This window comes from Nylanderia fulva, unplaced genomic scaffold, assembly GCF_048542155.1.
Source record: "Nylanderia fulva isolate GAGA-0341 unplaced genomic scaffold, ASM4854215v1 Scaffold117, whole genome shotgun sequence".
Lineage (NCBI taxonomy): Eukaryota > Metazoa > Arthropoda > Insecta > Hymenoptera > Formicidae > Nylanderia > Nylanderia fulva.
Genome location: NW_028189376.1, coordinates 28,006 through 55,082, shown reverse-complemented (window position 1 = coordinate 55,082; position 27,077 = coordinate 28,006). Strand labels below are relative to the sequence as shown.

At 36.3% G+C, this 27,077-nt stretch overlaps 4 protein-coding genes across 4 annotated transcripts; 1 reads left to right on the top strand and 3 right to left on the bottom strand.

Annotated features, from left to right (window-relative positions):
- Positions 1-439: 439 nt before the first annotated feature.
- Positions 440-7,677, bottom strand: LOC114932187 (E3 SUMO-protein ligase ZBED1-like). Its single transcript, XM_085489701.1, has 7 exons — positions 7,647-7,677; positions 7,452-7,550; positions 7,109-7,347; positions 6,235-6,695; positions 5,946-6,135; positions 5,400-5,849; positions 440-453 (listed from the first exon to the last, which is right to left on the bottom strand). Exons 3-7 carry the CDS (start codon positions 7,344-7,346, stop codon positions 440-442), a joined length of 1,353 nt encoding a protein of 450 aa, XP_085345827.1. The 5' UTR covers position 7,347; positions 7,452-7,550; positions 7,647-7,677.
- A 1,086-nt stretch (positions 7,678-8,763) lies between these two features.
- On the bottom strand, positions 8,764-10,314 carry LOC114932188 (uncharacterized). Its single transcript, XM_085489698.1, has one exon. The coding sequence runs from the start codon at positions 10,312-10,314 to the stop codon at positions 8,764-8,766; it is 1,551 nt and encodes a 516-aa protein (XP_085345824.1).
- An 834-nt stretch (positions 10,315-11,148) lies between these two features.
- On the top strand, positions 11,149-11,868 carry LOC114932190 (uncharacterized). Its single transcript, XM_029304359.2, has 2 exons — positions 11,149-11,768; positions 11,830-11,868. Exons 1-2 carry the CDS (start codon positions 11,164-11,166, stop codon positions 11,855-11,857), a joined length of 633 nt encoding a protein of 210 aa, XP_029160192.2. The 5' UTR covers positions 11,149-11,163; the 3' UTR covers positions 11,858-11,868.
- Positions 11,869-11,907: 39 nt separating this feature from the next.
- LOC114932189 (uncharacterized) lies at positions 11,908-26,705 on the bottom strand. The gene is made up of 5 exons (XM_085489687.1): positions 26,586-26,705; positions 16,665-16,875; positions 13,700-13,903; positions 11,978-13,641; positions 11,908-11,922 (listed from the first exon to the last, which is right to left on the bottom strand). Exons 1-5 carry the CDS (start codon positions 26,703-26,705, stop codon positions 11,908-11,910), a joined length of 2,214 nt encoding a protein of 737 aa, XP_085345813.1.
- Between the last annotated feature and the right edge of the window lie 372 nt (positions 26,706-27,077).

The following is a 27,077-nucleotide window of genomic DNA, read 5'->3' as shown; positions in this document are numbered from 1 at the left end:
AAAAAAATTTTTCGGTAAATAATTTAAAAAGGAAAAGGAAAAATGTTCAGGTATAATACTCTCTCTCTCTATTGGCGTGGCCCCACGTTAGGCGCCAAAAATTTGCAACGTCTTTTCGTGCTCCGAAACGCCAAGTTCGGACAGGGGAGCGTTCAATTTAAAGATTCCCCAAGTTTAAATAATGAAACGGTAAAAATCGGTATCAGAAGAGTTAATTACTCGCACTTAGGGGCGTTCATTAACTCACGGTAAAGTTGGGCGCCAGGCGCATGTGAATGCGCCACGAGACTAATGTGAACGGTACTTAAGTTAACTTCCCCAGATGTTATACAGAGTCGCGGGTCTATAGGATTGTTGGGTCTATGGTTGAGAGAGAAGTATAGAGAGACATACACGTGGTGTTATAATTTGACAGATATATATATTTGACACTTAGGATTTACAATTTGACATCTGATAAATACAATTGGATAATATAATTATGTAACAAACAGTAATATATAAACTAGCGGTAGGGAAACAAAAATATAATATCAAGATCTGCGAATATCGGTATTTCGGAATTGATCTATAAAATTCGTATTATACAATGTGAAATATCTTAGAGAATTTCGCGACAATAATATACAAACGGGATAAACAAAGACAAAATCGGTAAACGTTATGATGGTCCAACTTATTTTCGCGGGCACGCGGTATAGACAGAGGTCACAATAAGATACTCCGAGACACGGCGCGGTATGCAAAAAAAAGATAACAACTAGAAGACGGTAATTTCGTGACTCTCTCGCACGACTCTCTCGCCGAGTCGAAAACAATGAAATATTTAACAAACTCGCGGAGAACGGCTACACGCAAATTCCGAAAATCTAATAATCGAGCCTATAGGAAACGTGACTCTGAATATCTCGGTAACCCGAATTTATAATAATTACTTTCGAGACGATGGACTGTCGGTGGCACTTCTCGGAGAGGGCTCGGCTCGCGAAACGCAAAGTCGGCTGGCCCCGCGGTACAATACTCCAAAAAAAAGACAAGAGAGAGACCGCTCTCTCACACACAAAACGATACGAAAAATGAGACAGTGCGGTACTCACGGTAATTACAATACACGATCAATATCTACGGTACCAACCAACACGGATCTACGACTACTCGAGAGGCGGCTTACAGTTTCTGGCGACGAATTCTGGTCCTCGGGTCGTACGTGTGGGAGTTCTGGAGGCACCCTCTCTGCTCTAAGGCACACCGAACAGTGGAGAGCCGGGCCTCGCGCGCCTCGGTACCCTACGTGCCGCGCCGATCTCTCGCGCATTCCCTCGATAATAGGGTCGATGGCGGGGCCCTAAAGTCTTCCCCGCCTCCCCCTCTAGCGGGGTAATTCTCTCGCCGGTATCTTCCTGTTGCTCGAGAGGATTTTTTTTCTCCGGGTTTGTTCCTGCGGCTTTTCTCCTGGGGGAACAAGCGGTAGGCTGGCCGGGCCCTCCGTCGTCCTTCTCCAGGAGCGGTCCAGGTGTAGGCGCGACTCGGAGTCCTCTCGGTATCCTAGAATATCCGTACGGCATCAACATTGCGCGAGAGATAATAAATAAAATTCGGCTACTTGATACTTAACTGCGCGCGGTCCCGTGCTCTCTCTCTCTCTCTCTTACTCTCGATCCATCCTTCTCTCTCGGCTGTGGTATTCCGGCATCCTCCGTCTCTCTCTCTCTCTTGCTTTACAACCTCTCCTGCCGCTCTCTCGGGCCGTCGTTGTCGCTCTCCCTACGAATCGTGTTGCACGCGCATCGACGGGCCGATGCTACGTGCAATTGCGATTCTCGCAAAAATACGGTAATAAAAAACGAAATAACGCAAACGGATCGCACCCTCCCCGAAATGAGGGGCGCTCCAGATCCCCGCGTCCTACCCGATCGGGCTTTTCGCCCTTGTGACGGCGCTCTCAAAAGCGTCACGTCACAATATATATGCATATGTAAAAATCTCTCTCTCTCTCTCTCTCTCTCTCTCTCACACACACACACACACACACACACAACGGGGGCCAAATCTCTCAAATTGGTCTCATGATCAATTAGCCTGGCGTCGCACCAGGGGCAAAGTCTTTTGGTAAAGTCTACGAAATTTAGCACGGACTCGAACCAGGGGCAAAGTGTGTCGATAAGGGGCAAAATCTATCGCACGAAAATGGCGGTTTCTTCTTTAGGCAGGCCTTTGGCGATCTGTCTATTAATTTGTGGTACAGACATACATCACTACATAGAACAGCTCCATTAGCTCAGCCGGTCAACTTCGACTTTTTAAATTTTTGTTTGTTGGTTATTGTTGGCCCAATTGCAACGTTTGTTGATTTATATATTTTTTTTTAATTAAAAAAGAAAAATTAGCATTAAGTTAATCGGAAAAATCTCATTTTTAATTAAAAAACGGTCTAATCGATGCGTAATCGTTTGTTGATGATTGTTGATCGAATTTTATCGTTTGTTGGTTTATTATTAGTCTTAAAAACGAAAAATTATTACATTGAGACCGCATCTACATAAATCGAATATTATAATTTTGGTTTATTGCTTACGATTTAAGGCTTATTTCTATAAATGTAAGGCTAACAGGCTATGAATACGGACCTTAACTTCGGCAGGAAATTGAAAATATTTATTTTCTTCTTTAATAGTAAGTTGAAATGATAAATTGCAAAATGTGAGATATTTATTAGACAAAGAATAAACTTGTATTTATATCTTTTTGTAATCTTGAAGTTTTTAGATCTGTATTATATATCATCAATTCAATGCTAGTTAAAATATAAATTTAGCTTTTGTTATCATTTTCCAGAAGAACTTTGATGTATTATTTATATACATTTTTATTTTTAAACAATTATTTAAAATTAGTCAATGTAATATGAAATGGAAATTAGTAAGAAGTACATATATGTGTTTCATTTATTTAGTTTAATGTCATTTAATGTATATTAAAAATATACATATATGTATATGTTATTTTTAAATTATATTTTTAAATTACATTTAATAAATATTATAATTGAGATTTGGATTTGTATTGTTCCAAGTTATTTCTCATCAAAGAAAGAAGATTAGATTATAGAAGTTTATATGTAAGCATAATTAGTAATTAATTATAGCATTAGTTATTAATTATAGTAATAATAGCATTAATTATAATAATTAGTTATTGCAGTAATAAATTATAACATCTCTTTTCTGTAAATAAAAATCATATTTTACATGATTGTGTGATAAAAGAATAAATTTATATAAATTAAAATAAAGCAAAAATTGATCAAAAAGATTGATTTGAAATACTTTTTTTTAATCATTAAAAATAAAAATACTATTAGAAATACGAAGTATGCATAAGTCATCGACGAAGTTGTTTCATACTTATCGAATTATAATATTTTGTGTCGTTATATTATTATTACTTGTCTTATGTTAATGTTGTGACAAACAGCTTATAAAGCGAACAATAGCTTGTTATTATCTTGAGAGTATGTGTTATTATAAAGACTAAGTATTATATTTGCTCCGTTTATAACGCACTGATTGTTATCGGGTTGAATTGATTTAGGACACGAGGAAGTGATCGACTTATTTCGGTAAAATTCGCGACCTGCGAGACCGCCCGTGGGGACTACTTAATATAATGTCACGTATTCGGCGAAAGAAGAACATTATTATTCCTATCTCACTGCCTCAAGTTATTTCTCTCTGAGCAATGTAATAAAGAATCGATCAAGTCAAAGCAGCATTTTAAATTATTCCAAAATCTATCGTAATCGTCACCGTCAAATAAAGAGAAACCAGAGACTTGTGTCTCGACTTGCGTCGATCGAGAAATATACTTTCTTTTTAAGATTTTTTTGAAGAAAATCGAAGATGTTTAAATTTGAGAAAAAATTGATTTTTACTTTGTTTTTTGAAAATCTTATATAAATTGTTATTGAAAGAAAAAACTAATTTTACAAGATTAAAGTACGTAAAAAAACCTTTCGAAATCACACCTTATTTTTTAAAATCGGAGTAGTCTTCTGAAATTTATCAACGTTTGAAGTTGGACGTAACGGTCAAAATGATAAAAATTCCAGTCCCTGTTAACACAGAGCCTGTATAGTGTGGGCCAAACAACTTGAAGAATAATTTTACTTTTGATAAGACTACACTTTCTGCAAATTTTAGCGTGATTGAAAAACTTTGGGTGGATCACTTTCATAAATAATACCTCATATATTATATATATATAATAATTAACAATAAATTATTAAATTACTAAAATATGTGATATAATAAAAGGCCAACTTAACGAGCTTATAACATATTAATTAAAAAATTTTTTATTATTAATTTACGTCATAATATACAAAAGATAAGATAAACGTTTCGACTGTACGACAGTCTTTTTCAATATCATGCTAATATGTCAAAAAATTAATTTAGTCATATCGACCTTATTATAAATACAACATTTTTGAGATTATCATATGACGAACGTAGTACAAAATTCATGTTTGTTGGCTTGAGTTAGAGCGTCAGATTTCTGTATGTCATGCTGTTATATTATGTAACGACATTTTTTGTCACGAACATAACACTTTTTTTTTTTTAAATTATTTCTTTTTAAATGACATAATCACAATGTGTACTTTTTAAAAAACAAGATAGGACAGATATCGATTTGTTTTTTAAAGATTTTATCTCTTTTTAAATTTAAATTCTCATTTTTCAAAATAAAGGACGGTATTCCATAGTCCGTTCTTATATTTAAGATTGTCTTTAAGTACAAAGTCTTTTAAGATGCTTTTCTCTTCTTAAGCTTAGTCGGATTCATAATCAAATCTTGATGGTCTTATTTAGTGATGAGCATAATCGGTCATTTCAAAAAATCGATTATATCGATTATAGTAAAAACAGGAATCGATTGGACTACTATAATAATCGATTATAATCGTGTAATTCTGTTATTTTCTTTATATCAGTAATTATTTAACACACTTATTTTAATACAACTTTTGGAAAAGAATATCAAAATAAATAAAAATTACTCAAATATATGAAAATATTAAATATTAAATAACTCAACTTAAAAATTTTTATTTGAAAAGTATTTATTCAAAATATTTATTCAAAATTATAAACTTGCATTTAAAATAGTTTAATATACAAGTTTATAATTTTTATTCAAAAAACTTAAGATTTTTACATTTTTCGGAGATAATCGGTTTCTTCTTTCAGAAATAATATATTCAGTAGTAGAGAATAACCGTTCTACAGGTACAGAACTGCCTGGAGTACATAAATATTTTAAGGCTATTTGAAAAATTTCTGGATGCCTATTTTTTAAATAATGTAGAGGATCTTCGGACAAATTAATATTTGTACATGTTAGATAATTTCTTGTTAAAACAATATTATCAATATTAGCTACAGAAGATTGCGACGAATGTTCCATAAAACTGAAGATTCCAGTAGGCTTGGCAACACTACAATTGTTTGTCTTGTTATTAATAAAGTGAGTTAGGTTAACATTTTTTTCAATTTGATCCGAACTTTTAAATTGAGCAGCAAGAAGATTTTGTAACATGTTAACTGCTTCTTCGTAATTTGCTTGTGAACGAAATCCTATTTTTTTAAATCTTGGGTCAATCAACGTAGCTACTTTGCCAATCGTTCTTTGTTCATAATGTATTAATTTTTCGTCAATAAATTGTCGAATTTTTTCATAAAATGAAAGTGCTGCTGGATAACTTAATGTTTTATGAATAGCTTCCAGTTTTAATATTATGCCTTTTATACAAGGAATTACGAGTGAAATAGAAACATAATCTTCACCTAAAAAATTAAAACATTTTCAATAAGATTCATATATATTATATTCAGATAAAAAGTTTGCAATATATATTATAATATATATATATATATACATACCAGAAATATCTTTAGTTGCTTGCTCAAAAGGTTCTAATATCATATTTATTTGCTTGGTTAATTGTATTTCTTCTTTTGTTAAAATTGGAAGTTCTGAGTACTCGTCATTTAGTTGAATCAATTTAATACCATTATGATTATCAATGATACTATTGATCATATGATATAATGTATTCCATCTTGTGTCAATCTATATATTGTAACATAGAAAAGATATAGAAAAAAGAATTGTTTTTTATATTTAATAAAATCTGTTGACACATTTTTAAATTAATTACTTAATACTTACATATTGTATTAATTTACAAGGAACAGTTTCTCCTTCCTCAGCTAATTTTTTGTTTGCTTCTTTTAACATTCTACTAGCCTTAGAACTGTGATGAAAAAATGTGACTAAGTTTTTACATTTTGTAATAATTGAAAGAACCTCTTTGTTATTACATTTTGTAATAGCATTTTTCAAAACGAGATTGAGACTATGTGCAAAACATGGAAAATGTTTTTTATTGAGCAACTCAACAGTTAGCTTCATGTTTGCTGCATTATCAGTTACAATATGATTCACTTTGTCAAATATTTCCCAATCAGTTAAACAGTTTCTGATTAACTGACTTAAGTTATTTGCAGTCTCGTCTTTTTCAATTAATATTACATCTAAGGTAGTAGAATGCAAAGTCAAAAAATTAGTTACTTTAAAAAAGTGACACGTAATACCCAAATAGCTTTCATTTGCATTGGATGTCCATCCATCTATTGTTAAAGAAACAGCATGAGTTTCTCTTAATAAAGTTTTCAAATTATTCTTTGCTATTTCATAGCATTCAGGTAATATAGAGTTAGTTAATGATTTTCTTGAAATTATATTGTATCTAGGATTTAAAGCATGTATAAATTCACGAAATCCCTCGTCTTCAACTAAAGATAAAGGCTGAAAATCTCTGGCTACCATCATAGCGAGTTTCTGATCTAAGTCTTTTTTTTTTTTTACTATTTTTATCGTATGGAATAACGTTTTTGAATAGATTTTTAAATGATTTTTTCTCAGACATAGAACCTAAAGACAGCCAAACAATATAAAGAAAATAATGTAATAAAGATAAGTATAAAATAATATAAGAAGGATAAATATGATATAATTAATGTTCTTATTATTATTAACTAACCTGAAACACAGACATTTGTGGAGGTGATTGATTTTGAATCCTCGGAACATAATCCTTCAGAATCTGAACCACTTAAATATTGTTTATTAAATTCGACTTCATGTTGTTTCTTTATATGTATCAAAAAGTTAGTAGTATTCCCACAATTTTTAAATATTTTCTTACAAATATTGCATCGAGCATGTGTTGTATCAATTTTTGTAAAAAAATCCCATGCATTAGACTTTGTACGATACATTCTTAAAAATAAAAATTTAATATTTAATAAAATTATACACATTTTATATAGTCTGTATATGGTCTGTAAATAAAAATAATGTATTGTTTCTTGATTTTTACGTACCGTTTTTTTAACTTTTTCTCTTGCTTGCTACTATTTATATTGCTATTTACACTATTTATACTATTTATACTGCTATTTACACTATTTACAGATTTATTGCTATTTACAAAACAAAAGAAAAAATTACATATTAGTAATATTCAGCATAAGAAAAAAATAAACTCATTCTATACAATATAAATATTAATTACAAACCTAGTATTAAATTCTTTCTTTGAATTTTTTGAATATTCTGTGTTCACGAACGCGCTGCGAGAGAAAGGATCGCGCTGCACGAAAGGATGAGTCACTCTTTGTATTAAATTGACTTTAATATTATAAAACAATTAGAAAACGAACACTTTAACAAACTTTTACAATCTTAATAAATTTACAGAGAAAATCGAACTCAAATCAAAGTGCGGAATAAGCGGCGGTCGTCAACGAATTTCTGTGGTTTTACAAATCTGCGGTTGCGTTATGCGGTTCACGGCGGAAAAAGCGATAAGGCCCTGATTTCGGGTGCGAGCTCTCTTTTATGGGTTTCCGCAAAAAACCCACCTTTTCGGGAAGCGCCAATAATTTTGCGTCTTTTTAAAGTTGCGCGAGGTGACCTGAGCGTATTACGCGTAATTGGCCGCTGTCAAAATTGACAGAACAACGGCTGTTAGAAAGCATGCGCGAGCTGGCGATCACGATGATTATTGGCGAAACGAGGCGCCCGTGAGAAGCCGCGCATGCTCAATAAAATATAATTATTTGGCGAAACGGTTGCGACACCGTTAATTGTTTATATTTCGAGCGTGTTTTTGTACGACAGGATAATTTATGTCGCGATATGTTTTCAAAAAAAAAAACATATAAAAACGATATGCCTGTTGACTTGCGATCGGAAGCGAATATTCTAGAATATTCTATTTAAGATATAATATTTTATTACATGTAGTTTCTATTATGCGTTTCAAACATTCCCGCCCGCCTTGTCGCGCAGTGACAACATGTTTATGGTATTTCGGTCGCGGAATCGCAAGTCGATACTGATCGATGGTGGGGTAGACGCGCAGGCGCGGAGAAATACACGTGATGATCGCGTGGTAATTGAATCGATCAGCTGATACAATGAACATGTGGTGATCAGCTGAGGCAATGAAACCGCGTGTTTGGTGAGTTGTGTAGTGCAGTGAGATGATGGAACAATTATCAGTGCGGTGATGGATCAAATGTAAGTGCGGCGATGGATGAAATGTAAGTGCGGTAATGAGATAAAAATGAGGTAAAAAATGAGATGTGATGAGTGATACAGTGTGTGAGGTGACAAGTGTCGCGAGATGAATTATGTGCCGGCGGACGATGTGTCCGCGTTAGTCATGCCAGGAATACGATCCGCGCCCGGAAGCATGACTAATTTAACGAGCGGGCGCACGAATTCGGATGTGGCGGTGCGGACCGAAACCACGCGGACGATACCGTCGTCCCCGGGATGCAGTCTCGTGATCCGTGCGAGAGGCCATCGGGTCGGAGGGGTGAGCTCCGAACGAATGAGACAGAGGTCCCCCACGTGAGGTGCGGCCTCGGACTTGACCCATTTGGTGCGGGGGTTGAGGCCGTGCACGTACTCCGCTGACCAACGCTGCCAAAAATGGTCTCGCATCAATTGGAGATGACGCCAGCGTGACAGTGTGGATGCTGGTTGACCAGTCGACGATGGCTCAGGTACGGCTAATAGTGGCGCCCCGATGAGGAAGTGGCCTGGTGTGAGCGCCGAAGTGTCGTCCGGATCGTCTGATAAAGCCTGCAACGGACGAGAATTAAGACACGCCTCGATTTGCGTGAGGAGTGTGCTAAGCTCCTCATATGTGAGGGTGGTTTCGCCGATTACTCGACGGAGGTGGAACTTTGTGGATTTTACGGCAGCCTCCCACAGACCACCGAAGTGAGGGGCCGCTGGCGGATTAAAGTGCCAGCGGATCCCTTGATTGTTGGCGGCGCGAGCGATGTGATGGCCCTCGGAAGATGACGCCTTGAAGAGCTCGCGCAGGGTGCGATCGGCGCCGACGAACGTCGTGCCGCAGTCGCTGTACACGTCCGTACAGAGGCCTCTGCGGGAAACGAAACGACGTAAGGCGGCGATGAAGGCCTCGGAACTGTAGTCCGAGACGACTTCGAGGTGGATAGCCTTCGACCAAAAGCATACGAAGACAGCTATGTATCCTCTCTGTGAGCGGTGTCCGCGCCCCTTGCTGGTCCGGATGAAGATGGGTCCCGCGTAGTCCAGGCCAGTGCTCAGGAATGGCCGAGTCGGCGTCACTCGGTCACGCGAAAGGTTGCCCATTGGAGGCTGTGGAGTGGCCGCTCGCCAGCGAGTGCAAGTGACGCACCGATGAAGTTGCTGCTTAATGACGGTCCTTCCTCGTGGCACCCAGAATCGATGACGAAGCAAGCCGAGAGTCATCTGGACGCCGCCGTGTAGAGACCGACGATGGCAGGACTCGATGAGCAGTCGCGTCATCCAGGAGGCCGGCGGAACGATCACCGGGTGCTTCTCGTCGTAAGGCAGCAGAGCGTGTTTGAGGCGCCCTCCTACGCGCAGTACACCTTGGTCGTCGAGGAATGGACTGAGTTTGATCAGTGAACTGCGTGGTGGACCGGGACGTCCCGCAGTGGCAGCGGCTATCTCGTCCGGGAAGTGGAGTGCCTGCACAATTCGAAGCCACTGAAGTAGGGCGGCGTCCAGCTCGTCAGGATGCAGCGGACGACCAAGTGTGACCTCTCGGCTCGCCACGTTGAGCCATCGACGACACCAGGCCGTAACGCGTAGCAGCCGATGAAGCGCAGAGAACCGAAGAAGGATGTCCGGTTCGACGACGACGGAGCCCTTGGTCATCAGGCTGGTGGTGCGCTGTTCAGGAAGGTCATCCTCTGCGATGTGGACTTCTGAGCTGGGCCATGCTGTCTCGTCCAGTGCCAACCAGGTAGGTCCCGTCCACCATAGCGTGTGATTGACTAGCTCTTCCGGATTAATTCCTCGTGATGCGCAATCTGCAGGATTGTCCTTCCCGGCCACGTGTCTCCACTGAGCGTCCGGGAGCTGAGTCTGGATGTGAGCCACCCGGTTGGCGACGAACGTTTTCCAGCGAGCGGCGTGTCCCTGGATCCAATGGAGAGTGACCTTGGAATCGGACCACAGGTGCACTGGAGTTGATGTCAAGCCGAGGGTGTTTCGGATATGCAACGTCAACGTGGTGAGTAGCACAGCAGCGCACAGTTCAAGGCGAGGCAACGAAACTGGCTTGACGGGCGCGACTTTGGATTTCCCCATGATTAAATTGATTGACGGTTTTCCCCTTTCAGTGGTGCGGAGGTAGACTACTGCGGCGTATCCTCGTTCGGAAGCATCACCAAAACCGTGGAGCTGCAACCTCGAGTGATCGTTGTCGGTGCTGAGCCAGCGATTCACGCGTATGTGCCTGAGCAGCGGCAACTGATCCAACAGCTGTTGCCAATGTCGAGCATCCTTGGCCGGCAGTGGAGCGTCCCAATCAAGTTGCTGAAGCCAGGTGCTTTGGATTAGGATCTTCGCCCGAATGACGACAGGCGCGAGCCAGCCCATCGGGTCGAATAGGCGTGCAGTTTCGGAGAGGACTCGTCGCTTCGTGAATTTGCTGACTGGCCGAGGATGTATTGCGAAGGCAAACCGGTCATCCTGAGGACGCCATCGCAGGCCCAATGTCGAATGGCTCTCTCCTTCCCAGGAATGTGGTCCTTGCTGCAGCCGATGCTCCTGTGGGACTCCTGTGAGGACCTCTGGATGGTTCGAGGCCCACTTCCTCAGTGGAAATCCGCCCGCCATGCAGAGGTTGCGCAGCTCCGTCTGGAGGTTGACGGCATCGTCGAGGTTGTCCGCGCCGGTGACCACGTCGTCGACGTAGCAATCAAGCCGAAGTACTGTGGCACCTTGAGGAAACTGCGCTCCCTCGTCCGCACAAAGTTGTTGCAGAGTTCGGATGGCCAGGAACGGTGCACACGCCATGCCGTAGGTCACCGTCTGCAGCTCGTACTCTCCGATCTCGTCCGTCTTGTTGTGACGCCACAAGATTGTTTGGAGACGGCAGTCCTCAGGATGTACGAGGATTTGGCGGTACATCTTCTCGATGTCGGTGACGAAGACGTACCGGTGCCAACGCCATCGCAGCAACACGTCGGTGAGCGCTGGCAGAAGGTTTGCCCCAGTCAGCAGCTGCGAGTTGAGCGAAGTACCGGCCCGTGTGCGCTGAGAGCCGTTGAACACGACTCGGAGCTTTGTCGTCGTGCTCGATTACTTCAGGACCCCGTGATGCGGTAAGTAGCATCTGAAATTCTCCGTTGTTGTTGAGGTATTTACCTTCTTCATGTGTTGCAGGTCCTCGTATTCCTGCATGAAGCCGTGATAGAGGTCGCCAAATCGAAGATCTCGGCTGTCCCTTGGTCTCCATGGCTTTCAGTAGGCGCTCCGCTGGGCGGCGAGTATCCTGAAGAGTCGTCGGCGGCGATGAGAAGGGCAGCCTCACCATGTATCTCCCGGTGGGCGTGCGCGTGACGGTGCGCACGTAGAGTTCCTCGCACTTGGTCTCGTCGGGAGTGAGTGAAGCCCGAGTTATCGGCTCGCTCTCCTGCTCCCAGAAGCGTCGAACGAAGTCGGCGAGGTCATGATCGGCGGTGCACCGGAAGGTGCGGCGATGTCCCGTGACTGCTGCTGCGTCGTAGCCGCCAGAGAGGATCCATCCCAGGCTGGTTTGCTGAGCGATCGGCATCCTTGATTCACCCTTGCGGAGGCCTTCCTCGAGGATCAAGGAATAGACCTCGGCTCCCAGTAGCAGCTCAGCTGGGTCGTCGTCTAAGAAGCGAGGATCGGCCAGTTGGAGTCCGTTGAGATGAGGCCAGCTGCGTTCTTCCCGCGAAACCGAGCCTTGCTGCAGCGATATGCGGGGCAGCACAAAGGCCACCACGCTGAGTTTGGCGTTGGTCACGTCTGACGTTACGTGCAGCGTGACCTTGCCACGAGCGGATCCCGAGCGAGTCCCTCCGATGCCGAAAATGGAGAGGCCCGTTGAGGCTCGAGGAAGGCGAAGACGTTGTGCCAAGGTCTCCGAAATGATCGACACCTCAGAACATTGGTCGATCAACGCGCGTACGGCTTGTGGTGATCCGTACCGATCGGCGACGTTTATTCGTGCTGTTGCAAGAAGAACGGCCTTGCACTCTGGATTTTGCAGCGTAGCGGTCAGTGTGGTGGCGCGTGTGGCTTCAGTTGACGCTGACGATGTGGGTGCTCCGTGTAACATCGTGTGGTGTCGTGCGTCGCATGTCAGACAGTTCTTCTTTGACTGGCAGCGAGAGAGAAAATGGTTGCCTAAGCAATTGTAACAGAGCCTGTTACTCTCGACAAATGCCTTGCGGTCGTTGACAGTCTTGGCCTTGAAATCTCGGCAGGTCATCAAGGTGTGCTTCTCGCGACACAGGGCACAGTGCGGCGACTCGGTTCCTTGGTGCTTCGTGACGTGTGCCTTGGCTACCCGTGGAGCATCTCCGGGCGGTTTGCTGGCGCTCTTCGGTCGTGCGGCATTGAGCGTCAGGATCCGACGGCTGATGAAGTCCACAAGTGCCTCGTTTTGTGCCGGCTCTGATGAGTCTGACGTGGACGACTCCCACTCAAGACGTGTGCGTGCATCAAACAGCTCGGTGACCAGGAAGTTGAAGAGGTCCATTCCGTGGGTGTTGATTGGACGTCCGATGCTCTCCTGACCATTGACGGCGGCAGTCACGGCGTTGTGAATGCGTCTCAATTCTTCTGCGGTATCTCCCTTCATCTTCGGCACGGCGATGAACGTGGCGAAGTTGGAGCGGATCAATTCCTTTTTGTTGTTGTAGTGTTTGTCCAGAATCGCCCAAGCGCGATCGTAATTGTCGCTGGTGACAGGCAATGACCTTATTAACCTTTCAGCTTGCCCCGTCAGACATGAGCGCAGGTGGTGAAAGCGCTCGATGTTGGAGATCGCATTGCCACTCACGACGGAGAGAAAGAGATCTCGGAACGACGGCCAATTCGGCGTAGGCACCAGAAAATGGCGGCACTTTGATACGCGGCAGTGATGACCTTGACGTGGCGTCGGCAGAAGGAGGTACGTTTGGTGCACGAAAGTGTTCGGCGTAGCCATCAAGTATGCTTCGCTGACTTACATACAGATTTTCTGTATCTGCGTGGAAATCTGATTGGAAATACTCGCTCTCACTGAATTTGTCTTTCAGGGCCGCTCGGATAAGGTCGTGCTGCGTCTCGAACTTTGCCCACAGTTGATCCAGGATTCTGGTGCGTGTGGCGATAGCACTGGTGGTGATGTTGGCGCTGCCCAGCTTCTTCAGGTACTCTACAGAGCGTGAGATTCGGATTTGAATCTCACGCTGACAATCGACCAGCGTGGACACATCCATGACGGCTGCACACCCAGACGTTCACACCTTCACTCACACGAGAAGTCACGCTCGCGAACTTGCGGTTGCCGGTGCGACGGATCCGGCTCGAAGGACCAGAAATATGTTCACGAACGCGCTGCGAGAGAAAGGATCGCGCTGCACGAAAGGATGAGTCACTCTTTGTATTAAATTGACTTTAATATTATAAAACAATTAGAAAACGAACACTTTAACAAACTTTTACAATCTTAATAAATTTACAGAGAAAATCGAACTCAAATCAAAGTGCGGAATAAGCGGCGGTCGTCAACGAATTTCTGTGGTTTTACAAATCTGCGGTTGCGTTATGCGGTTCACGGCGGAAAAAGCGATAAGGCCCTGATTTCGGGTGCGAGCTCTCTTTTATGGGTTTCCGCAAAAAACCCACCTTTTCGGGAAGCGCCAATAATTTTGCGTCTTTTTAAAGTTGCGCGAGGTGACCTGAGCGTATTACGCGTAATTGGCCGCTGTCAAAATTGACAGAACAACGGCTGTTAGAAAGCATGCGCGAGCTGGCGATCACGATGATTATTGGCGAAACGAGGCGCCCGTGAGAAGCCGCGCATGCTCAATAAAATATAATTATTCGGCGGAACGGTTGCGACACCGTTAATTGTTTATATTTCGAGCGTGTTTTTGTACGACAGGATAATTTATGTCGCGATATGTTTTCAAAAAAAAAAACATATAAAAACGATATGCCTGTTGACTTGCGATCGGAAGCGAATATTCTAGAATATTCTATTTAAGATATAATATTTTATTACATGTAGTTTCTATTATGCGTTTCAAACATTCTGTATTATCATTATCAGAAACATTTCCAAAACATAAGGATGCTTTAGAACTGTAAATCAAAGATAATAGATGTGTGTATATACAAATATTTTTTATAATGATCTGTAGCACAAAAATGTCTTACCGTTTTACACGAGAAAGAAAAGAAGCTTTACTGGATATAGTTGATCGGCTTCTATAAGTTTCTATTTCACTCTCTGAAGTAGACATCTCTATTATCTCTAATATTTTAAGAAAAAATGATTATTGAAAGAATAATTGCATGATGCTACTATAACAACTTTAGTTATTATAAATTAAATAAAAGTTATTTTTATATTATTTTTATATTAATTTAATAAGAATTACCTTCATTATCATTTTCATTTTGTAATCTCTCTCCCCTATTTTTTTTATTTTTTATCCAATTTTTCAACATGTTTATCCAGGTACAGATGGTTGATCAGCGACTGAAGGTTATCTATTATTAAATATTAAAAAATATTTTCGTGAATATAAATTCCGAGATGTTCCACAAGTTTATAATAAATATATACGTACCACACTTTATAAATTAGAGTTTCCTTTACTGATTACTGATTCTAAATATTCTACGCACTGCGAACACGCACTACGGCCACTACGCAATACGTACAACGTACATAGTACATAGAGTCACTGGTCTTGTTTGCAATGACATACGGTCATACGCGTACTAAGCACTACTACTGCCCAATAGCCGCGTTCAGACCAATCACAAACTGAAATTCTATCAGAACTTTGATGTGATTGATCAGATGAAAGTCAGTCGGCCTTCTGATACGGGCTTTAGAGAAATGGATATGATTGGCCAGTGTAAATACTTACACACAATACGCATATTTAAGTCGATCCCAATTTGTTAGTTTGGATCACGTGACGTCTTTTGATGCTGAAAATGAGCGTGAGCATGAATTTGCACCTTAATTGAACTCATTCTCAAAGGAACAAGAAAAAACGAAAAAAATAGTCGATTATTGTTTGAATAATCGATTAACATCGATTAAGTTTTTTTTTGCATTAATCGATTGTTTTCGATTATTTATTTTTAGATAATCGATTAATCGATTATGAATCGATTATTTGCCCATCACTAGTCTTATTTGAATCAAATAAGATCGTGTTTATTAGAAAGTAAGATTATGTTTTCAAGTCAGTCGTACATGACTTTAAGATAAGCTTATTATTAAATATTATGGAATTAATGGAAGAAATTGATGATATTGAAAATATTGATTGATCGTGATTTTCAAGTAGAGAGACCGTGTACGAAAACGATACATTCGTGATGGACTTTTTAAAACCCTTTTATAATAATTTACAATTTAAAAGACGCTATAGATTAATAAGGATTCCTCCTATAAGGAATATTACCAAAAATTGAAGAAGGATTAGAGCAAAAATTAACAATCGTGGTCTGCCGATTCCACCAGTACAATACAAATTGTTAATATGCTTAAGATACTACGCAACACACACACACACACACACACACACACACACACACACACAGAGAGAGGGGTGTGTCTAAAAATAAATATATTAATAAAATTTATCTTTATTATTATTTTTAATTATTGCATTTACTGGATTATTTTCTTTTTCAGCATTATCAGTCTCATTACTGCTTGAGTCTGTAACATTCAATTGTCATTGTCATAAATTCTAAATTCTTATTCATAAACAAATATGTTAATAGAAAATATCAATAAAATTAATTATTTTATCATTTGTATGAAGTGTGATAATAGAATCATTATTAACTTCCTGGAAATTATCATCAATAAAGTCTATGCTCTCCACATTTTCAATTAATTCCTCAGGAATACAATCATTAATATTCTTTGTTGTCGTTCTGAAAAATATTCATTGTTACTAATTTTTCAATTTTTATTATAATATAAATAAATAAAATAAAGATGAAATTACCTTCTAGTATTTTATCTGATAAATTTGATGAAAATAATGTTGGCGCAATTGTCATTAAATTGGGTGCTATTGCGGCAATGTCCGGGTCAATCTCTGCAGATTTAGGTTCAGGTCCACCACCTGTTGATAAACGTGCATGTTTTTCCTGCGTAAGGACATCTCTCTGTACTGATTTTAAATTACCCCATAATTTTCTAAATTGAACGCTTCTCTGTAATAATTTATTACACATTAAAATGTTAAAAATAAAATACTTTGAATATAAAAAGTATTTAAAATCTAGCTTAAAAATGAAACTATCTACCGCAAATATCATATTAAATTTTCTTCAGATATAATTAACATTTTTATTTTTAGCATTTAACATACCTAATTAGAAAAAATATATTTCTTACCTTACTTGTAACAATATGCATCGCAAGTTTGATTCCATGCTTCTTCTTTGTCTTTCAAAGTTGTAGTATCACTTTTTTTCAAGGAGAATATTTTGTTAAAATTTTAAGGAAGAATTCTTTTCGGGATCTATATGTTTTTTGCTTGACATTTTTTTTTTTACAGAAAAGTCACTTTCTAACAATACTTTAGAGTCTGCAATAATTTGATACATGAATAAATGGTATAGACATACAACTTGTTAAATTTTTCTATATTTAAACACACATTTCATTGGCTGATACATCAGAAAAATCCCGAAGATTACTGAAAGTAAATCAGATCATCTTAAGCACTAACTTCAGTAAAAAAATCTTAAATAAAAAGAAGTGCTTATTTTTTTATGAAGATTGTCTCATTTTAAATAAAACTGTGAATACATGAAGTCTCAAGTCATACTTATACAAACAAGACGATCTTAATCAAGAAAATCTTAAGACGATGTTTAAGCTTGGACTATGAATACCGTCCAAAGTCTCTAAAATTTGTCTATTTTTTTGGATATTTTTTTATTCCTTTGATTATTTTAAAATGTGTATTGTATAAAAAAATTATACTGATTTATTTGTTTGTGGTAACTTTTAGGTATACTATACTCGATATATTACATTTGTCAAAAGTATCAAGTTATTTTACGTTTATTGATAGAATTTTTGTGAAGATAGATATAATATATAATGACTTTAGCATGTCTCTCTCTAGATATAAGAAAATATTTCTCTAGATATAAGAATATATTAATTAAAAAAAAATATTGTGTTATAAGCAATAAGAATAGTAATGTTATAATATTAATTTGTTGTATAAAATATTATAATCCTTTTAAGGTTGATTACGATAGTGACAGCAAAAACAGAGTTAGAAAGAAAAAAAGTTATTGTGCAACGGGCGCGCGGAAAGTCGCCATTTGATGGGATTTTAGAAAGGGCTCTGTCCACGCACCGGTCACAAAATATCGTAGCCAACATGTGCGGGTCGTAAATCGCCCGAGAGTGCGGAAGTTTGGCGCACGAGGCGAAGCCTTTATCGTAGCCAACATGTGCGGGTCGTAAATCGCCCGAGAGTGCGGAAGTTTGGCGCACGAGGCGAAGCCTCGGCACTCTCGGCCGATTTACGATCCCCCGCACTTGTTAGCTAATATACTATTAATATATAAAATATATATTTTTAATTTTTCCTCCTTTTAGTGACACATATTCTTGATATGAGCAATATAAAAATCACTTTCTGTTACGTAAATTTTAATTGACTAATGGGTTTATTTATGCTCGCATATTCTATCAAAGATTTATGTTGCCGTAACTCAATAACACTCCTGAGGGGTTTTCATTTTACTTTATTTAATTTCTTTTTCATTCATCCAACTCACTCATATGCATTTATTATAACAATAATATTTAGACATGCATAAATTGTCGACGTTGTCTTTATCCGTTTTTTACAATATGCTACATTAAATAATAATATGCTACATTAAATAATAATATATTTAGACTATCTATATTTAGACATTCGCCTAATAATATATTTAGACTATCTATATTTATAGACATTCACCTCTGGTTTTGAAATATTAATTTAAAATTCCAAATAAAATTTACCTAAATAGAATATAATATATATTTATATCATTAAATTTCGGGCGTTAACCTATCGTTAATTATAACATACAATATTCTAATTAAATATAAAATAATTTACATTTATAATATCCTATTTGGATATTCACCTTTCATTAATTGGTTAACTATTAGAGTTTATCTATTATACATTATAGGATTTTACAATTGGCCTAGTACCCAAAATTGGTTACCAGGTTACTTATATTGGCGCGGTAATAGCAATCGTAACTGGCTTATCAATGGGAATATTATGGAATGATAACTTCGGTCCGATAAAGGATAATTATACGCGGCCAAACATGGTGAACAATGTTCAGCCATTAATGGTTAGTTAATTTATTATGCCCATATTCAATGCCAATAATGGCTTTAATATAGTGCCGTACTTTCTTTATTTTTTTTAATATTTAATAATTGTTTATATAATTATATTGCTATTATACTAAAAATAACTTGTTGAAGAAAATTATTATTTCTGCATAAAGTACCTACATATTTATTAAAATATCTTTTGTATACAATTTTTGAAATTTATATTAAACGTAAACTTTTAAAGACTTTTAAAAAACGTACTTTTAAAGAAATACATATTAATTATAATATATAAGTTCTGTTTATTTAGATTATAAAATTATATGAATATTCTATTATTTTTTTTAGTTTTAGAACTCAGAACTCAGAACACATTTAAAAATAGTGTCACATATCAACTGTGTCAGAAAAACAAAGATAATGAAAAATAAATTAAATAGTTCTAAACAATATTAAATGTAAAAGACGTTTACATCTAGAGACGTTTACATCTTAAAAAATTTACATAAATTCTCGTTAATTCATATATATGACTGAAGGTAATACTGGAATATTAATCAAAATAATCATTATGTTTATAATTTATCGTCACTATGTAGAAAAAAATGACCCATTGTTTTCTAGTTCGTGTGTGAAATTTAAACGAGTGTGGTAATTATTGAAACTCGTGAAAACCTGTTCAATCTTGTCTTCCGGAATAATAGCAATGATGTCGTCTACATATCTATAATACAGAGGAATTGTGAAATCCAACATGTTTAGGATTCTAAGTCATTAAGTGCTAAATCCGCCAAAATCGGAGAAAACGGAGATCCCATCTAATCGGACTGCCAAAAACTTGTTCATAAAACTTGTCATTGAATTTAAAACTCGTTGATTCTAAGATTACTCTAATCGCATATAAAAATTATTGTAAGTTAAATTTAGTATTACTGGTTATTTCCGTCCAACGTTTTTCAATCGCCTTGAACATCAATTTACTAGGAATAACTTAGTGAACAAGGAAGTGACATCTAAGGATATCAGTATCTTGCCATCATTCATCGTTCTATTTTCGATAACTTTAGCGAAAGACCAACCATCTCTAATGTGTGATTTTGATTTCTGTGTTGATTTGACCAGAATGCCATGTATGTAATCAGCCAAATTATATAGAGGACTGCCTAAAGTTGAGATAATAATTCTTAGAGGAAAATTAGTTCTATGCATTTTCGGAAGCTCGTAACAACGTCGAAGATATCTCCACTTGTGTTTCTTAGAAATTTGTACGTCGACTCGTCGATTAAATCATTGTCACGCCACGATTTAACGAGAAAGTTAATCTTATTGTTAATTTGTTTAGTCGGATCTTTTTTCAGTGTTTTGTACGTGGACTCATCGCTAAGTAACACGTTCATTTTCTCAATATAGTCAGTTTTATCCATAATTACAGTAACTTGTTCTTTATCAGCTCTCGTGACCAATAGATCGTCATTCGCACGTAGAAATTTTTTGCAATTAGAGAAACAATTTAAAATGTATCTATCATGGTTAATGTGATTATGTTTACATAAAAATTTTTGAAGAGCTTTCTCCACGACACTCTCCACATCTCGTTGATTTCAGAATTTCAGTTTGAATTTTATGGCAATTAGTTGTTAAGTTTTTGTCGGGAAACAGGATAATAATGTTTAAGTCTTGTACTTTTAATACACGTTGTATTATCGAACTATACGACAAAGAACAAAGAAGAAGAGGAGGAAGTAAGTATATATATCTCAGGCTCGATTACCGCGTAGAGAAGCAGGCGTGCAAACCTAACGGCCAGAGAATTACCAAAATAAAAATACCAACATAAAGTAAACAAATATACTAACTGAATAGTAATAAATTGTATAGTGTGTAGTGATCTAACTTAATAGAAAATAATCTAGACATAAATATATATCTAACACTCCCCCTATCAGTACACACTCAAAAAAAATAAAACAAAATTATATATTTAATTTAGATTAATAATGTCTGCACTTTGACATTTTGTTTTTCAACAATGATTTCGTGAACAAGTCCGCAGGGTTATCATCAGTTGGAATGTATTGCACGATGATCTCCTTTGCTTCTTGAGCTTCCCTCGTAAAATGGAATCGGATGTCCACATGTTTACTTCTCTGATGATATATATTATCCTTGGTTGAATTTTATAGCGCTTTGGTTGTCACAATTTATGCTGGTTGGCTTGTCCATATGGGTACTATCTTTCATATGAGTTAAAAGTCGTCGACTACTTATTACTTTCTTTACTACTTCAGAAAGCGCCATATATTCCGCCTCCATAGTTGATAGAGCGACTGATTTTTGCTGTTTGCATTTCCAATTGATGGGGCCTTCCGCTAACATTAGGACAAATCAAGTACAAGAACGTCGATTGTCAAGGTTTCCTCCCCAATCGGAGTCGACATAAGCGTGAAGTGGTTTCCTTGATTTTCTGTAATTTATTCCAAGACTTGATGTGCCTATTAAATATCTTAGTGCGTGCTTCGCTGCTATCCAATGCTTTCTTCCGGGGTTTGCATTGAAACGGCTCAAGGTGCTTGCTGTAAACACAAGATCTGGTTTTGTGGTATTTGCTATGTAAATTAGGCTTCCTACGAGTTCCCGGTAGGGTATTTTTCTCATCTCATCTTTCTCTTTCTTTGATGATGCTTCATCTTCGCGTGATAACTTTATGCCAGCTTCCATGGGTGTTGAAACTGGGTTCGCACAGGACATACCAAATCTTTCAATAATGTTCTTCACGTATGCTTCTTGTGAAATATGTATGTTTCCTGTGGCTCCTTCTTGCCTAACTCGCATTCTTAACTCGTAGTCCTCTCATACAAATAATACGAGATTATAGTCATCCGGTGTACGAAACATTTTTCCGATGGTCCATAGAAAATATTAATGAATTAGAGATTGATTGCTTACCTATTACTTATATTACAGAAACATATCCCGATTTTTACGATTTTTTTATATTCCATGGTATCCGCAAATTCAAGCAGAAAATCAAAACTATTATTTTTTTAAGAGGATGATATTCAATATGCAACAAATTGATAAATATCGATCATTGACTCATTATGACTTATTACTCGTCTTCATTTTACACACACACAATTGATATTATTTTATATTTTTGTCTATTTTATTCATTATCGTATAAAAATCTGAAATATTCATTATATATAACTATAATAGTTTTAAAATGTTTTGTGTAATGTTCTGCATTATTTAATATAATATATATAATTAAGGTATACATCAGTGTTTTTTATATTATATCAATCAATATTAAAATTATATATTTATAAATATGTATTTTGTGCTAATAATAATAAAAATTATAAAAAAGTTAATTATATTTATAAAATTAATATAATAATAAGTGCAAAGTAACATACAATTTTCGTAACATTACATGTTACAGAAATTACACTGATTAGTAAAAATAATTGTGAAGAAGTTAATCGGAATACAATTAGAAAATATGGTTGCAAAGTCAATGTAATAGCTATCAGATGTTTTAGTGAAATCAGCAGTGCACTGTCGAAGGAGATCATAAAATAAATAAGATTGTTTTTACCAAGTTATAGATTTTCTGCCTTAATACTAAATATCATATTTTAAATTATTACTGTGATGAAACCTAGACTGGTGATACCAAAAATTATTGTTACAATTAATTATGTTTAAAAATCTTGGAAATTATGTATGAAAAATGATTAGGATATGGAGCATTTCAAAGTGTTTAATTGGATCAATCAAAATATAAATGAATAAAAATTTCTTTATCCTGCGATACATGTTTTAAAGCATTTGCAATGTTTCCCTGATCGCAATCAGAGTTTCGAGATAGATGTTTAAACCGCATTATTTTCATTATGAATTTTTTTATAAAAAAGGTTCAAATATAATTTCATGATTCTTTAATTTCGACTTATTTTGACTTCATCATTTCACTCTCCAAAGATAGGATGCGACTTCTGTGTGTGATATATTCTGTATATACACATTTCGTTACTAATCATCATTTTTAAGGACGTTTCGTAGTCAAAGGGCTATAATACAAAAACAGCGCTAAGTATTTTTTGTACATTACATTTTTTTTACTTTTATTTTTTAATTTAAATTAAAATTTTTTTAATTTTCTAAATTTAATTCTTTGTGCCTTATATTACCTTTTTTGAATATATGTTTAAATATATTTGAATTAAATAATTATTTAGAGATAAATAATTTATTTTATTATATATATCTATTTATCTAAATATTTTATAAAAATATATAATAACTTTACAATGTATATACATTCCAGTTTAAATTAATTACATAATTATTCATGTTATTTAAATGTAAAGATAAATAAATATATATATATATATATATTTTTCTGAATTTATTTTGTTATTATATATATTATAAACGTTTTAAAATAAAGCAATAATTATACATTTGTATCATTATAGGAAATTATCTAAATATTATATATTATGTTGTCACTTACTTAGTGCAACTTTTTGATTTCACTACTTTTTGATGCTAATATTTTAACCATTTTTCTCGTATTATTAATATAATTATTTAGCGCAATTTTTTGATTTCACTACTTTTTGATGCTAATATTTTAATTTTTTTCTAGTATTATTAACAAAAATACAATATAATTTATAAATATAATTTTTGAGAAAATATTTTTGATAATGATTAATTTTGGCAAAGGATTATTTTGGCTATAAACATAATTTTTGAAAAGATAATATATTTGATTACAACTTTTTGTAAAGAATTATTGTTGCTTGCGAAAGATATAACTTAACACTTTTTTTACATCTGTGATGTCTTTTAGTGGGATATCACATATTTTTGCAAAGTTCATTAAAAGATATAATAAAAAATATGTATATGTAAACATATATTTATGCTTACGTACGCACATGTTTGTGTACTTACATATGTATGTGCATGTGTGTAGCTTTTATAGTGACTCTCAATATATTTTATACTACAGTTACTTTAGATAAAAATTGAGCGATATCTCAGAAAAAATGTTAACAAACTGAAGTTTCACAATGATAACTATTACGAGGCTATGTGTAACGAGCAAAAAAAATATTTAAAAAATTATTATAAATCTTGGAAAAACTTTAATTTAAAAAAACCCTTTACAAACATTTTGACTGTACTCACAATTAGTCTTCTTCAGTGCGCAATAAACATTATAATAAATAAATAAATATAAATAAAAATTCTAATAAAAAGTCGCAATACATTATAATAAATAAATAAATATAAATAAAAATTCTAATAAAAAGTCGCAATACATTATAATAAATAAATAAATATAAATAAAAATTCTAATAAAAAGTCGCAATACAATGTCAAAATAAATTTGTCAAAATTAAAAGGCGAAATACGCTAACAATGAATTTAAATTATTAAAAATAGTGAATAATTGAAGTTTGGTAAAGACTTTCGTTTTTGCATGAATTTAAAGAAAAAAGTTTATCATTGTACAGTGGCCGCTAAAAAATAAAATTAAACAATTAGTACCCAAATTCGGTTATTTGCATGAAGTATTCTATAACTGTTTTCGTATAAGCTAAACTTTTTACTTCAAAAATTTACAAGTTGTTTATTGCGGTGTATTGACAGAACGTGGTGGAACGTGCCAACAGACGTTAAGTAGATTAAAGTATTGCATGCGCGCACAAAAATGTCATAACTTTTGAATAAATTATCGAACAGAAATGAAAAAAGAACCGTTGAAAATCTAGAGATTTCAGCTTTTTAATGTAATTTGTTTTGTTATTTTATGATAAATTTTTTAAAAATTCTAAGACTATCTGTTACTAATTTAATAAAAGAAGACAAAAATGAGTGAAGAGTCGAGGGTTGAGAGTCTGAGTTGAGAAGTCAGAGATTTCAACTTTTTAATGCAACCTTTTGTTATTCTACGCTAATACTTTAAAAAATGACAAACATGTAACATTTACATGTAACATTTTGCTTAAATTATCGTAATTTTTTAAAGTATTAGCGTAGAATAACAAAAGGTTGCATTAAAAAGTTGAAATCTCTGACTTCTCAACTCAGACTCTCAACCCTCGACTCTTCACTCATTTTTGTACAATAATTTGTTCAAAAGTTATGACATTTTTGTGCGCGCGTGTAACGCTTCAATCCACATAACATCTGTCAGTACGCTCCGTGAATACACCGTGCAGCGTATGTCTTGTAAAATTATTTACATAAAAAGTATTACTTGTATGAAAAACTTATAGACAACATTTTTATGCAAAATTATCCATTCTTTAATTTTGTATTTTTTGTTTTTTCTGTAAAATCGATATTCAACTAGACATTTGCAAAGAACAAAATTTGAGGCCTAATTGTTTACTTTTTTTTCTTAAAGACCACTATATAATAATGGTAATTTTTTTCCTCTTTAATCTTATGCAAAAACGAAGATTTGCCAAAATTCAGCTTTTGTCCGAGGTTAAACCCTAAAGTAACTGTAATATTATTAAATATAAGAGAGAAAGACAGATGTGGGGGGGAGAGAAAAAGAGAAAGAGAGAGAGAAAGAGAGAGTGCAAAAGAGCGAGAGAGGGCGATAGAGAGCGGGAGAGAGTGAGAGAGAGAACGAGAGAACGAGAGAGGGCGAAAGAGAGCGATAGAGAGCGTGAGAGAACGAGAAAAGGCGAGAGAGAGCGAGAGAACGCGAGAGAGAGCGGGATAGAGAAGAGAAAGCGAGAGAGGGCGAAAGAGAGCGAGAGAAAGCGATAGAGAGCAAAAAAAACCAAGAGAGAGCGAGAGAAAACGAGAGAGGACGCGAGAGAGAGAGAGAGAGCGGAAGAGAGCAAGAGAGAGAGAGCGGAAGAGAGCAAGAGAGAGCGAGAGAGAGCGGGAGAGAGCGAGAAAGAACGGAAGAGAGCGTGAGAGAACGAGAGAAGGCGAGAAACAGCGAGAGAGAGCGAAAAAAACCAAGAGAGAGCGAGAAAAGTGGAGACAAAGCGAGAAAACGCGAAAGAGAGCGGGAGAAAGCGAGAGAGGGCGAGAGAGAGCGATAGAAAGCGGGAGAGAACGAGAGAAGGCGAGAAACAGCGAGAGAACGCGAGAGAAAGCGAGATAACGCGAGAGAGAGAGTGGAAAATAGCAAGAGAGAGCGAGAGATTGATTGATTGATGAGCTTTTATTTAGCTTTCTCAGCTATTTTCTTATACAGTTTAACATTTACATTTAACATTTACATATGTAAGATATGCGCTTTTAATCTTCTTTTAAATAATTCGAGCCTATCGCAAGTTTTAATTTCTACTGGCAGGACGTTATACAATATACTTCCTTCATAAAACAAACTTTTCTGTGCACTCCTTGTTTTTCGAAATTGAATTTCGATATTACCCGCTTGTCTTGTTTCCCTATCGCATTTGTTCCCTACTATTTGTAACTTATCTCTTAACTGAATTGGTAACAGGTTATTCAATATCTTGAAAATAAATATACATATATTATATTGTAATCTTTGTCTTACTGACATAAATTGCAACGCCTCTAGCATGTCTTCCACTTTGGTGTATCTATCACATTGAAGTATTATCCTCATAGCTCTGTTTTGTACCTTCTGCAGTTGGGTTATCTGCGTCTCCCCCATGCTTATTAATATCGTCGCGCAATACTCAAAATGAGGAGTTATGATTGTCTTATATATAATGCATCTAGTATACACTGATATGTAATTACCTACTCTATTTAAGAAACTCGTTTTTTTACCTATTTTCTTTAACATATAATCACAGTGATCTTGAAATCGAAGTCTGTCATCGATAATTATACCTAGATATTTCATAGTCTCTACACGCTCTATTTCAATTCCGTCCAGACATTTCAAAATAGTATTACCTCTCAATTCTTTTCGAATACTTCTAACTATCATATACTTCGTTTTACTTGCATTCATTTTTAACTTATTTATATTCATCCAACGTTCGATTATATTAAAAGCCGTGTTCAATTTTATCTCTAT

Excerpts from the sequence above, each read along its gene's own strand:
- LOC114932187 (XM_085489701.1), bottom strand. The coding sequence starts at position 7,346 with ATGTATCGTACAAAGTCTAATGCATGGGATTTTTTTACAAAAATTGAT. Across the intron at positions 6,696-7,108 it reads CACAAATGTCTGTGTTTCAG|ATGGATGGACATCCAATGCA; the intron begins GTTAGTTAATAA and ends CTTTAACAATAG. Across the intron at positions 6,136-6,234 it reads CTTGTAAATTAATACAATAT|ATTGACACAAGATGGAATAC; the intron begins GTAAGTATTAAG and ends TACAATATATAG.
- LOC114932188 (XM_085489698.1), bottom strand. The coding sequence starts at position 10,314 with ATGACCAAGGGCTCCGTCGTCGTCGAACCGGACATCCTTCTTCGGTTC.
- LOC114932189 (XM_085489687.1), bottom strand. The coding sequence starts at position 26,705 with ATGGGGGAGACGCAGATAACCCAACTGCAGAAGGTACAAAACAGAGCT. Across the intron at positions 13,904-16,664 it reads ATCAGATAAAATACTAGAAG|CCGTCATGGATGTGTCCACG; the intron begins GTAATTTCATCT and ends CTGGGTGTGCAG. Across the intron at positions 13,642-13,699 it reads GGCCCTGAAAGACAAATTCA|TCAGCGAAGCATACTTGATG; the intron begins GTGAGAGCGAGT and ends TCTGTATGTAAG.
- LOC114932190 (XM_029304359.2), top strand. The coding sequence starts at position 11,164 with ATGGCTCTCTCCTTCCCAGGAATGTGGTCCTTGCTGCAGCCGATGCTC. Across the intron at positions 11,769-11,829 it reads CTTCAGGACCCCGTGATGCG|GTCCTCGTATTCCTGCATGA; the intron begins GTAAGTAGCATC and ends CATGTGTTGCAG.